Source organism: Aulonocara sp. 'chitande type north' Nkhata Bay, linkage group LG15 (genome assembly GCF_057382095.1).
Source record: "Aulonocara sp. 'chitande type north' Nkhata Bay isolate Kocher_YH1m ecotype deep benthic linkage group LG15, A_spYH_male_GT1.1, whole genome shotgun sequence".
Taxonomy (NCBI): domain Eukaryota; kingdom Metazoa; phylum Chordata; class Actinopteri; order Cichliformes; family Cichlidae; genus Aulonocara; species Aulonocara sp. 'chitande type north' Nkhata Bay.
In genome coordinates, this window is record NC_141358.1 from 41,603,089 (window position 1) to 41,616,762 (window position 13,674).

At 42.3% G+C, this 13,674-nt stretch overlaps 1 protein-coding gene across 7 annotated transcripts in view; it reads right to left on the reverse strand.

Moving 5' to 3' along the window:
- ptprfa (protein tyrosine phosphatase receptor type Fa) overlaps nt 1-13,674 on the reverse strand; it is a 353,347-nt gene that overhangs the window by 137,203 nt on the left and 202,470 nt on the right. For 5 of the 7 annotated variants that reach the window (XM_086263514.1, XM_086263513.1, XM_086263512.1 and 2 more), the window contains 2 exons: nt 12,384-12,401; nt 8,726-8,836 (listed from right to left, as the gene is read on the reverse strand). In XM_086263514.1, coding sequence (XP_086119640.1) covers nt 8,726-8,836; nt 12,384-12,401 — 129 coding nt within the window. The remainder of the gene's footprint in view (nt 1-8,725; nt 8,837-12,383; nt 12,402-13,674) is intronic. The other 2 variants (XM_086263516.1, XM_086263515.1) reach the window with 1 other exon arrangement.

A 13,674-nucleotide genomic window follows, 5' to 3' on the forward strand; every position in this document is an offset into this window, starting at 1 on the left:
TCCCCTGCGACCAGATGTTGCTGATGTATCCAAAGGATTTCATGGACTTGTTGCATCACGACACATTTACTGTTGTTGTTCTCGCACAGTTTGCTTTTTTTTATAGGACTCACATTTAATACATTTTGATGATAACCGGGTGTGACTGGATTGCATTTCTCTTTTTAAATGAGAACTCACTGCAAAAAAGCTTTTTCAGAATCATATAAACACTATTAATTGTTCCAGTCTTCTCATCTATTTACTTTTATTGCTTCTTTAATTTTAAATGTGTCACTTCACCTTGGAAAGTAATCTGTCAGGATTAAATTTAACTTCCCCTTTTTGAACAATCAAGAATAACACAGTTGGTCAAATTAGCTAAATAATGTTATGGAGATTTAAAACTAAGTGCAGCATCGATCGGCACCATTCACTGACCTCAGATATAAAGACAAGGGAAACAAGCGGCACTACAAGGCTGTAAATTCACATATCAGACACAAACACTGGGGCTAGAGCTGCAATTCTCTCCTCTAGTAGTTCACTTCCACTTCTGAGCTCCTCCACATTCTGCTATTAATGATCCAGCAGTAAGAGTCTTGGAAAAAGCTGTAAACATGTCTGATCTTTTCTTTCTTTCTTGCAGAGTGTAGTTCTGTAGCAGACGAGAGGAGAGAATGGTGAAAGCAGTGTGAGCTCAGAGCCTGCCGCTCAGCCTAATGATGGTCAGGCAGCAGATGAGAGCTGGGATGAGCCATGCCTTTGAATTAGCCACGACAACAAAAACATGATCAGCATGCTGGAGAGGACCTCATGAGACTGATGCAACATTTTGTGAAGTGAGCACAAACTCTGAAACCAGAGATGTTATGCAAACACTCTGCTCCATTTTAACCAGGAAAGTTGTGAGGCGTGTGAGACTGGCACTACATGTGTCATCATCGTGTCACTGCCCTGAAAAACAGCTTTATAAGAAGGGCAAAAATCTTGCACGACAGTTAGGCTGTTAAGAAGGTTTGTCAAAGAGTAACCAGGCTAACAACTGATTTGCTGACAGATGTTCTAAGCTATGATATCCATGAGCCTGATTTAAGGTAGACTGTTGGGTTACTCAGAAAAGATCAGCTTCATTTTCCAAAGTTTTTGGTCGTAGAAAATCATTTGCAACTGTGGAGCTGGTCTGTTTAAATGTAAATATTCATGATCCCGTCGAGCTTCTTGTCCACAGTCGAAAATCTAACATTAATAATAATAATAATAATGTGTTTTGGACCTGTGTATGGAAACACATTACACTTACAGGAGCTGTTGGGCTATGAAGCCCACTGCCTGGATGACTTTTACACACAATGTGGATTCAGTGACCCCACTTTACGTGTCCTGCCACTGCATGGCTGATTTGCTTTGGTTCCTAAACACTTCCTCTTTGGCATATCTAAAGGGAAGAAACTTCACAAACTGATTTGCTGGATTGATGGCTTCCTTTACAGTAACATGCTCAAGTTCAGCGAGCTCTTTAGAACAGCCCATTCTTCTACAGCGTTTCTACACGCAGACGGCGCAGATAAGTGCTTCTTGTTTTAAACACATGCTGTTGTTCTAATCAGGCATTAGATCATAATTATCTTCCCTTTCCTGCAAGTTCACCAGGACAAATTTGAAATCTTTATTCCCAATTTGCTGTGGTGTACAGGTTTGTTGCCTTTGTAGAAAATACAGCAGCTCCCTAGACGCCTTACAACACCAACTCAGTGCCACGTCCTCAGTGTGATCCTTTCCTGGTGGGAAATTCACTTTTTAATAATGTGCATTTATGACATTTAAAGTAAGACATGCTCATTTCACATTTTTTAATGAAGCAGGGTGCATAGAGCAGGATGTGATGCGGCTCATATATTAAAGCAGGGTGGGGTGGGTTGAACATCAGTGGAGGTGAGGGGCAGGGTGGTTGCACTGTAGGGTTGGGGTCCTGAGAGAGGCCGGGACGGGCCTGAGGCGCCAAGCGAGATGCAGGCGCGGCACGGCTCCAGTCTGCCAGGCCTTGGCTTTAAGAGGGTAAAGAGTGAAAGAACCAACCTTCCCGTTGATCTGAGTGGTGAGATTTGGATTGGTTTTTTTGGATGGCGGGGTGCAATGGCGATGGAGGGATTTAAGATAAAGTGAGAAAGAAAAAAAAGAAACAACGAGAGGGGCAAAATAAGGAGTGGGAGGAAGAAGACAAGGAGAAACAGAGAGAGTAAAACAGGCAAATATCTGCTTATCCGTTAATGAGTGAAAAACAGCCTGTACACATCAGTGGCATACACACACACACACACACACACACGCACACGCACACACACACACACGCACGCACGCACGCACGCACACACACGCACGCACGCACGCGCACGCACGCACGCGCACGCACGCACGCACGCATGCACGCACGCACACACACACGCACACACACACACACGGCATGTAACAACCCAACGCAAACCCACCATGCACACAATGAAAGATACACTCTAACGTAACAAGAATAAGGCACACAGGGAGATCTCACAGTAAGGACCCCCCCGACCCCCCAGTCACACACACACTTTCCCTTCCCTGTCTTTAACACTGCTGCAGCAGCTGAGCCCTCCACAGCCTGTGAATTAAGACAGCATTAAGGAGGTGGAGGCTTGCTGACAACCAGACTTCATTAGGCACACAAAGCAGACGTTGTGTTACCGCTCACATTTATTCTGCTCATTGACTGTGGGGGGAGCTCAGCCACACAGCACCCTGAAATCAATGAGCACATAAACATGCTGCCCTAACAGGATTAATCCAACACTCACCTTGGAAATTATTCTACCATGAACCCAGTCCGTACTTAGAGCAGATTCATTTGTATGGAGGCGCTTCGGATTAGCTAACACCGAATTCAAAGGACACTTTTTACCCACTGGCTGATGAAAAGATAAACATTGATTAAAAAACTGTAGTAACAGAGTTGTAAATCTGCTAAACCCTCTGAACCTGTGAATGTTACTCTCACCCACAGACAGAGCAGATACCGGGAGCACTGAGAATAGAATAGAATAGAATAGAATAGAATAGCCCTTTATTGTCAGTGTACGTGGGAAAAAACTTTGAATTTTACCCAGTTGGGTGGATCCATATTTGGACATTGACACAATCATTGATATTTTTACAGTTATATAGTAAATATGAGCCTAAAGTGCAAACTCTCAGCTTTGATTTGAGGGTATTCATCTTCACATTGATTTACCGCGGGCTGCCAGGATGAAGTAAGTAGAGATGCTCAAACCTCCCTCCCCCTAGGCACCGCCTTAAGCTTTTCTGGGGGGAATTGCACTGTGTCTGCCCCAGGTGTGTCAGAAACCCCTCATCTAGGAGGTGCTGGTCATATGTCTGAAAGCAGTGCCTTTACTGCGGCCTCTCCTGAAAGGTCCATGGAGTAAACTAAGAGAATGTCTGGAGGAAGCTCATTTCTACTGCAAGGATCGGCAGTCCAATTCTTTTGGTCACTATCCACAGTTCCACAGTAGGCAGTAAGGGTTAGGGTTAGTAGATCAACCAGTAAATCAATGGCTCTCCCTTTATCACGAGGGACCAGTCTGTCTGTTATCATCATGCTCGACTCCTCCTCCATGCTACAGTATCAGTATTTCCTTCATCTGTTCAACAGGTGCAAAGTTTGGAAATAATTTCAACTCAACCGTTCTGAGTGATCACAGGATCCTTGTGATGGTAGAGAAACACTATCAGGAGGTAGCAACAGCATTATCCACAAGTTCACCACGCTGTGAAAATTTCAGATCAGTCTGTAACAAAATTCCAAGAGAGAAACTTATAGACTCATGATCACTGACTAAAAACATGCTGAAGACAGTACGAAGTCAGGGCATGTTTGACTTTCAGTGGCACTGAGTCACTGCTGTTTACTGATGATGTGACATATGACAGAAGTGTGAATTCTGAATTGGGCGACACGCCTTCTGCTCAGAATCAGCATATTTCTGCAGGATTGACAAGACGGAGCAGATGGGAACGTACGTAATGACCCAAAACATGCTTGAAAAACAAACCCAGAAGTTTTTAGAGGTAAAGTGGCTGACTGTCAGTCGAAGGCTGCCGAAGAAAAGAGCTGCAGAAAAGTCTGGAATCAAAGAGTCATAAAGAGAGCTGTGGTTTCAGGGAGGCGCTTCCTGCAAAAGATTCTGGACAAACTATTAAACAGAAACATTTTATTCCTCATTATGTGAATTTGCACAATGACCAGTTGTTTGGTGGTTCATTGGTTTCAACCCCTTGAAATAAAGCTGAGAGTCTGCACTTGCAGCATGATAGTTTCATTTGAACTTTACTTGTGTCACTGTCTTAAGAACCAACTGTATTTTCTGTATATTTTATAAGCTTTACATAAGCTGCATTGACTTACACATTTTTAGGCAACTTAATAACGAGGCTTTTCCAGTAAGTTAATGAATTTAGAGGTTTTGAGATGCTGCTGATGTAAGACTTGCCATCCATTAGTGCCACAGCTTACTGGAAAGAAAATATTGTAAAAACAAAAACAAAAAAACCTCAACTGTCAGTCTATAACCCACAAATGACAGGATCACACGTCTGTGGAACTGCAAACTTAATACTAAATGAAGGCTTTTAATTTCTTCCCTATTTTTACAGCTTTGAAAGCTCAACAAAAGTTAGTGAACCTTCAGTAAATATGAATTACTCTTTGCATTTTTATCCAATTTTCTCTATATAGGCACTAAAATATTATTAGACCCCATCAATCGTATGGTTATGTTAAAGTGCATCTTTAGGACACTAAAGCCAGTTGATCTGCAATGTTTAAGTTAAAGAAATATTTAAAAGCTAAATGGACCAAAGAACTTCCTGTGCTTTCCAAGTAATGTCTTAAAACGTGGACTAAATAGTGACACACATTCACTCCCAAAATAGTCTCTCACGTCCATCAGAAGAAGAAGTGAAAACAAAGCATGTTAAACAATAAAATGCAGCTGTCTTCATGTGCAGATAGGAGGATAAGCATTGAGACATGAGAAGTAACATATACGGTCAAAGTATATGACTGACACCTGAGTGGAAACGAGACCAGAGCGACAAATATAGAGAAAGAAACTAAAAAGAGATGAAGACAGACACTGGTGGGGAAGGAAGACAGACACACTGGCAACATATCTGTGACATATGTTGCAGTGATTGCTCAGAAGCCACAGTGTGAGATGAAAATGGAAACGCAAATACTGGCACACCTAGAGAGGTTACAGGTTAAATCAACACAGGCAGGAACCTTGAAAAGAGAAGCAGAAACAGAACAAGTCACATGCTTTATATTCTCACTTTGTTGGCTGCGGTTCCTGTTGGTGGCTCAGTGGAGGATGCGTCTTGTAAAATGACATCAAATATGTACATTTATGTGGAAACAAACAAAGTGTCCTCAAAACTATGCCTGAACTTTCTTCACGACCGAGATGGTTAACTGACAGTTCTCTTTAGTTCCCAAAGGCAAGTTTTTTATGTTATTCTGAGTGCTGTGCTACGATCTGTTATTTGGAAAATGATGCACATGCCATGTTAAGTAGATAAAAAATGTACATCTGTTCACACATATGTACTTTCAAGAAAGGCACACACACACACACACACACACACACACACACAGACACACACACACACACACACACACACACACACACAATGGGGCAAATTTGGCTATAAGTTCAAGTGTATTTCAAAATGAATGAATGTGCTTTTAAACTTACAGTCACATGCTCTATCACGTCTTTTGCCCATTTTTGCGTTGCTTTGTTTTCCCGTGTTAGTATTGTTTCTGTACCATATTCATTAACGCTGCATCAGGATCGTCACTCCTGCTGTTTTCGCTCTGCAGTTTCATTGAAGAATACTGGAAAAGCACCACATACTTAACCTAAACCTCACAATACATTTTAAAAAAGGTTTTCCCTCGAAACGTTTCCTGCCAAAGAAAGTGAAACTGCAGAAGATGACACCAGGTGCAACTCCTGTCAGGAAGCCTGCAGGACTCAGCCTCACCAGACTGAACAACAGAGGCTGGAAGTGTTGCTGATCTGATGAGCCTCGGTTTCTGTTGGACTTCAGATACAGTCAGAATCGGCTATGATCAACACAGAAGAAAGGATCCGTCCCGGCTCGCGGGATATTTCCTTGGTAAACTTTTGTATCAAAGTAGAAATGTTTACATGCATAAATCCCACGAAAACCAGCTGCTACTGATTTTGATTGAACACAGGACACAACTTTACAACTTGAATTCATCCATTAAATGACCAGAGTTTGCTCTATTAGTATATCCACATAGTAAAAATAACATTTTGGCAGGGAGTTGATTTCCATCTTTTTCTGCAACATCTGCACCCTTATTGTTTTCCTGTTGGACTATGACCTTCAGCATCCTACACCTGCTATGATGTGTTCACTTTATAATATCCAAGCAAGCTCAGTGTGGTGTATACAGGAGTTATCTTAACATGAAAGGGCAGAAAATCTGTTTTTTTTCTCTTAAATGTCAATACTTTGTCACTAATTACTCAACAAGCTTGACTACTGCAAAACCTTTCTATCTAGTCTACCTGAAATTGTTATAAATCATCTCCAACTAATCCAGAATCCTACAGCCGAGTGCCTACGAGGGCCAGAAGGAGAGAAAACATATTACAGCAGCTCTGAAGTCCCTGCAGTGGCCTTCTGTCAGTGACCTTATTGACTGCATTTCTTTTACTTGTTTTTAAAGCACTTCATTGTCTTGCTCCACTATATATGTCTGACATGCTGACAGTGTATGAACTAGCAAAGACCCTCAGGTCCTCCAGCACAAATCTGCTAGTTTTTCCAAAGTAAAGGACACATGGGGAGGCAGCTTTTAGCTTTTATGCCCCGAGCTGCTGGAGCAGTCGGAGTGGAGGAACTGAGAACAGCCGGAAATGTTGAGAACTTGAAACTCAAAACCCGTCTTTGCTCCTTTAAAAACTATTTGAATCTGTTTATCTGTACTTGTTTGATCTCATTACATGTTGCTTTGTCCTGCTATGGACTTCTTGAACCACTTTGGCCTGAACTAACCTGCAAGAAGTCGTTAAACGAGTAAAGTTTCAGGGTTTCTGCAGCAGATCTGTGCCGTGGGATCTCATTGCTCCCTGTGAGAATTCTTCCTGCTTATGTTGAATATAGAAAACATTTCCACAGTATGACCTCACTGTATAAACAGAGTCCTTGTTCTCAGACTGAGAAGGACCTGTCTGTACTGTCAGCTTCACTAACATTGCTGGTATTTCATTGAGTTGTGTGAACTGGGTCATGACGTCAGACAACAGGTGCATAAAATCAAAGCTGCTGCCTCTAAAGTCTGTCATTTGCATGTTTCTTGAGCTGAACGCTGCAACTTAATGCTTGAAATCGGGCATTATTCTACCATCAGAACAGAGCATGTCATCTTTGGGTGTCAGCTAGCGAGCTACCTTTCTGCTACCTTCTAATCCTCTTTTCCATGGAAGAATGTTCTTTTACCACCTTGGAGAACAGCACTGGAAGAATTTGGACTGTTTTTAACTCTCAGTGGTACCCTGATGCTTGTTTGAAATTAAAGGAGCATGTAGATCCAGAAATGGCTAATAATGCCAGACGTAACAAGCAGCTAAAATCCAAGCTCCTGTTTGTAGTTCTGTGCTGGATGCGGTAATTTAAGTGCTGAAACTGGGCCCGAATCTTACCCACTGACTCCAGTGGCATGTAGGCTTGTTGGCAGGACACAGGGTCATTGCAGGTATCTCCTCCCTTCTTGTGCAGGTGGAATGAATCAAAGAACGAATTTCACACATTAGCTGTGTGATCAGAGATGAACGTGTGAGGGAAAAATCAAACATCTCTGCCTGTCTTTGTTTGACACACTGGGGGAAAATAGATTGTGGGGCAACGGTTTAAGAAGCAATGCTCGACATGATCGAAAACACGATACAACAGCTCCAGTTAAACAGCACTAAAGATTTGGTAACAGCTGTATTTATTATGCAGAAGCTTTCAAATGATTTTAAGTCCGACTGCATCAAAGAGAGCTGTCAAACAAAAACGAGATTAAAAGGAGAAATGAATCAACAGCATGCTTTGAAAATTGCCTTTGAGAACCTGATACTGGCTGAGGCTAATCGAGTTGTTTGTTGACGAGACTTGAGAGAAAGCCTGAGGCTTCCTTTCACCCTGCTGGCTTTGCTGCTTTACATCCAGCCAACTGCATGGAGGGGATTTCCTCTCCACTTTTTCCCCATTTGCGACGTGAAGGTGTCAGCTTCCCTTTGGAGGCAAGACCCCACACGTAAAACCTCCACTGCCCCAAAACTAAAAGGCAGAACCGCAGCCAAACTCTCTTTCACCCCTGACGAGTCAAAACATCCCCCCAGGTCACTGTGAGGTTAGGCAGGTCAAGCAAAGTAACAACAGAGCAGAGGAGCAAAATACATAAATCAGCACCCAGGAGACAGAGACGAGACAGAGAGGCAGAAAGATCAGGAAATGACAGTGTGAGGCTGGAGGTGTGATTTTCGCTGCAGTCACATCCGGAGAGGCAGTTTTCCTGTTAGCATTCAGGAGGCAGAGCTGGAGGTGACGAGAGAGCACCGTTTCTGCTGCAGGCGGTGACCCGAACGGCAGCAGGGAGGGGGGCGGCCGAGGTCAAGAGGGAGCTTACCTCGAACATAAAGGTTAGCTGGAGCCGAATAACGAGTCCCGGCGCTGTTGACAGCCACACACTCATATTTGCCCTGGTCCGACTCCTCGCTGTTTTCAATCTGAAGCGCTCCTGGGGAGGGAGGTTAAAATGTCACAGTTAAGATCTGCACCACACACACGTGGAGACACACAGACACACTGTTAGCCTGATCGTCCAAACGGAAAGCTCCCCTTAACTTGGCTGAGCAGAAATCTGAATCCAAATCTATACAACTAACTAACAAGTTTTCTTCAAGTCGTATCATTTGATCTTATTATTTATGACAACTTTAACAATTAGCTGTTATTGTGCTGACTCAGGCTTTCCAGCATTTTCTCATTCCAGGGTTTCAAATACTGACATTTGTCAAGATATGCACAGCTATGGTAGCCGTTCTGCGACACATCAGGTTTATGACAACACGTCTTTCACTCCCAACTTGTATGAAGTCTTTGCAGGGCTTCATATTTAAACCATAAGATAACCTCTTGGTTTCTGCAGGCTACATTTTACTGAAGATGAATATTGGATGTTCTATCTGCACAATTAACCACAAAAGCAAACCACATTATTTATCAGATAAATTCATTAAAAATAGATACTTTAAAATCTACAGTTTTCCATGTCAGCAAAGCAAAACATGAACATGTAACAAACAAACTGTAGTCCCCCCATATGAGGGGTATGTTGGGGAAAAGTAGTTCTAAGTACAAGAAACGTTTTTTAGTAAAGTTTTGTAAAGTTGTTTTTGTAAATTTATGAAAATGACTGTTATTCTTGAACCTCTCATTCTTCTTTGATGGCTTTGAAAGACAAGAACTCCTTCAGTGTATCTTTGCAACATCAGACAGAAAAGCAGCATTCGACACCCTGGGATAGAAATGCACTGGCACAGCTGTCGCTGTCAACAGTATAGCTAAAATGTCTTGTAGAGACACAACCATGTAAATGTGATTCTTTTTTAAAGGGAGCCTGTTCTGATGTTCCTTATTTTCTGTCACAGATGTGCTGTTCCAAACTTGGATGTTAAACATCCAAGTTTGGAACAAAAACGTTTTTTTTCTGAATGAGAATAAACTGAGCGGCCAATTTAAGATCAAAAAAGGAATATTGTGAGATCTGAATCACGCAAAGCAACATTAGCTGAGCTCTACAATACAAACCTGGACCTGGAAATGAACAGAACAGATTCCATTTAATGAAACTGCTTTTGTTCAAATGGATGGGAATTGAAGACATTTGTTTGAAAGTCTAAATAGGCGATGTGCTGCTAAACACAATCGGCCATGAAATGTAATTTCCTGTTTTTCTGGCAACACAATTTCAAAATTGACTGCTGCACTACAGGATTCCCAAGAAGCAATCTGAGCTGTTTATTCTGACTGTCAGTCAAAACACTTTCAAATTGTTGAACAGAAACAAGTGAAACAGAAGACTTTGGCCTAATTGCTGAAAGTGTCCCAGGGATTCAACAGCTTGTCATTTTCAGATGTTAAAATGTTAATGCATGAAACCCCCGACTGTTCAAAGCCTTCAGTAACTAAACTAACCTCCACCGATCACTGCTATATAAACACACAATACATACCTGACATGGTGATCTACATCCAATCACACCAAAAAGCTTCTTTTGCAATTTCATAGCATTTAGAAACATGTAAAATGAGCTGTCATTGCTGAGGTTAGCTTTGAGAAAGAAGCAACATGTGTTTAGTAATAATGTGGTTTTATGTGCTGACCGTGACATACATCATGCAGTGTAGCAGCGCACAGTAAAAACTATGAGAAATAAAAATGTACATATTTCAGAATACAATCCTGAAATGCAACATGGGATGGGTGTGTGAAGCCGGTTTAAGAAAAGAAAACATGTGTGTGGCAGCATCCCGGGTGGATCTGGTGCAGACAGTGAGCCCAGAGATGGAGGAGGAACAACCTTCATCTGGGATGCAAGGACACTGTGCAGCGATGAATGTCCTCAAACAATCTCCCACTCTCTCTCGTTCTCTCCATCACACACACACACACACACACACACACGCACACGCACACGCACACACACACACACACACACACACACACACACAGACACACACACGCACACACGCACACACGCACACACACACAGTACATGTACACATCAGAAATCCTTGGGTCAAAATACTGATTAAGAGCTCTACTTTCTAAAGTTTCTCCCAAAGAGTGTCCAGGCGACTGAGGAGCGATACGTCACGTTGCTGAAGATTGAATCATTCTCTATTTCCATTTTAGCGATGACTGTTTGTCTCATTGGACATTCTGCACCTCCTGAAGGAAGCAGCATTTCAGGAGAAAGTGCGTCACTCTCTCCTGAGCTGATGGATGTTTGCTTTGGCCTCTTGGCACCAAAAAGGCTGACGGGTGCGGCAGGAGAGGGTGTCTTGTCACACATAGAAACGTCTGAAGCCCTGAACAGAATGTTGTTCTCTACCAGAACTTCCTTTACCTTCACACCTCGAGCCGTGTATGAGTGCGTATGTAGCATGTATGAGTGGGAACCATGTAAGAGCGAAATGTTCTAGGAACGGGCCGATCCAATCTGAAGCTTATCTGATTTATTACATTTCAAGGCAGATTCACCGCATGACTGCAAAGATTGTACCAGTCGGCTGGGGTAAAGAGATGGTTAAAGCGATGCTACCAACTGACCATTCGGTCTGCTTTACCACCCTGATTTGTGGCCATGAGCGGTGGGTAGTCACCGAAGGAAGAGCAGATGAAGAAAACGGCGTCTTTCTGTTTGTCAGAGAGAGGGTGAAGACCTCCGAGTACAGCACTGCTCTTACACATCGAAAGGGCTCGCTAAGATTTGGGCATCTGAGTACAATACCTCCTGGATGAGATCCAGCCTGGTAATCAGTGTGAGCACAGACTCACTCCAGTGGGGAGAAATCATTAGAAAATTCATGCTGATTGACACAAAGTGTTGTGCTTTCATGCTGACAGAATGAAAAAGAGACACAGAACTTTAAACAGCTCCTTTTGAGACACTTCGCGTCCAATTCTTCATTTATTTTGGAGGGTAAATAATAATTGTTAGGCACTCTTTAAAATATGAGTCTAGATTTTAGTGAGTCCTCTGCACGCCGCTGTCCTTCCTTCCACACCATGAAAATGGAGTAAAACAGCTGTTTGATAGAAAGCAGCTGCAGTTTGTCTTCAGTGCTGCATTCTCATTCTGAAGGTGCACTCTTCCTTCTTGCATGTGTATAGTAAGTAGCAGCAAAATACAAACGATTGCATATTATATCAAAAAGGCATTATTTTGCATTTGATAAAAAAAATGTCCAACTCTGTTTTATACAACCTGCAAACTCAACACTGTTCAGCTGCGAGACTTCAACCAAAATAAGTACTCATGAAGCTCCGCAGACAGGCATTATTTACCCTGGTTTTCTGAATTGGAAAACTTTTTACCCGCCTCTTTCAAGACCATACACACCTGTGCACGGTTATGTGCTGAAGGCAAAGAAAGTGTTGGAACAGGCAAAAGGACAGAGGGCTGGAAATGGGGACACACCGAGGTGGAGAGAAGGATGAAGGCGATGAAGGAGAAAGGGAGGATGAGTAGATGTTTTTCTGTAGCCAGCATTCTTACCTCTTATTGGTGTACCACCTGTGAGGTAATTTGAATGCAAATAAGATTAAAGATAAGCATTAGTATAAAGAGCAGAAGTGAAGCAGAAAGACAAGAAGGCAGGAGAGCAAACAGGTAAGAGGAAGCTAGGCTCTCCCTACTCAAAAAACATCATCTCTGTAAATAGTTCTGATATTATTCAGCGCTGAACAAGTTCAAGTGTTGGCACAGAGGGAGAAATAAACTGAATGTTTATTTTCAACCAAAACCAATTTCATAAATGACAACTGTGGAAAATGTTTTCTGAGTGAAAACCATTTTCTTCACTAGACACGTGATTTATTTTCCCCACGAGATCTGGAAAGCACAAACAGTTTCAGTAATGCATCTTCACACAGCTCCGACTGGCAGACTGTCATTTGTGCATCTACTTATTTACTGTAACACGGTACTTATTTGAGTTGCACACCTGGCTACTTGCGCCACAGAGCTGGCTTCCTGTTGTGATCATAAAGCTACTCATCATAAAACCCCACACCTGCTTTTTCCCTGAAAGCACCAAGCTGTCAAACACTTGACCCTCATTCACCAACAACAGGCCTGCTTCGCGGTGCTTTTTCATGTTCTCCTGCAGAACACAGCCTGCTCTCCCTCTGATGCAATGCACAGAAACCGTCATGCGTCCTGAAATGTGCTCTTACGTTGCTGCCTCAGTGGCTGAGAACTGTACTAGCTTCATAATTAGCACAGTGCATTAGCATACTACAGATGTATTTTTGCAGCACTTGTCACTTTATTTGGGTCATCTAAATGCTCATCAATGTTTTGTCTGTGCAGCGTTCATGATCTGAGGTTTGTTTCTCCCAGTATGGATGCTTCTGACATTAGTTTCTACACATTAAATGTTGTGTTTTAAACAGTCAAGGCAGATATAATGACAAGAGACAAAGATTAAGATCGTCTTCTTTTATAAAGAAATGTTGTTAATTAAAGGGAGACATGGTGGTGAAAATGTAGATTTTTTGTACTTTCCTCTCTGCCTTTAACTTTGAGACAGTTTTGCTTCCCTCACAGGTGAATGAAAATTTTACTTTAGAATTTTGCCGCTATGACCTGATAGCAGATGCTTCTCTGCATGGCTTTTGCATATTCTACCTGTACCTGCATATGTGTCCTCCAGGTATCCTGGCTAACTACCACAGTACAAAGACATCCTGTTGTGTTAATTAGTGATTCCAAAATAAGTGTCTATGGATAAGAGGCAGTGCTTAAAGCAGGGCTGCCCAATCCCAGTCCTCGAGAGCTACTATCC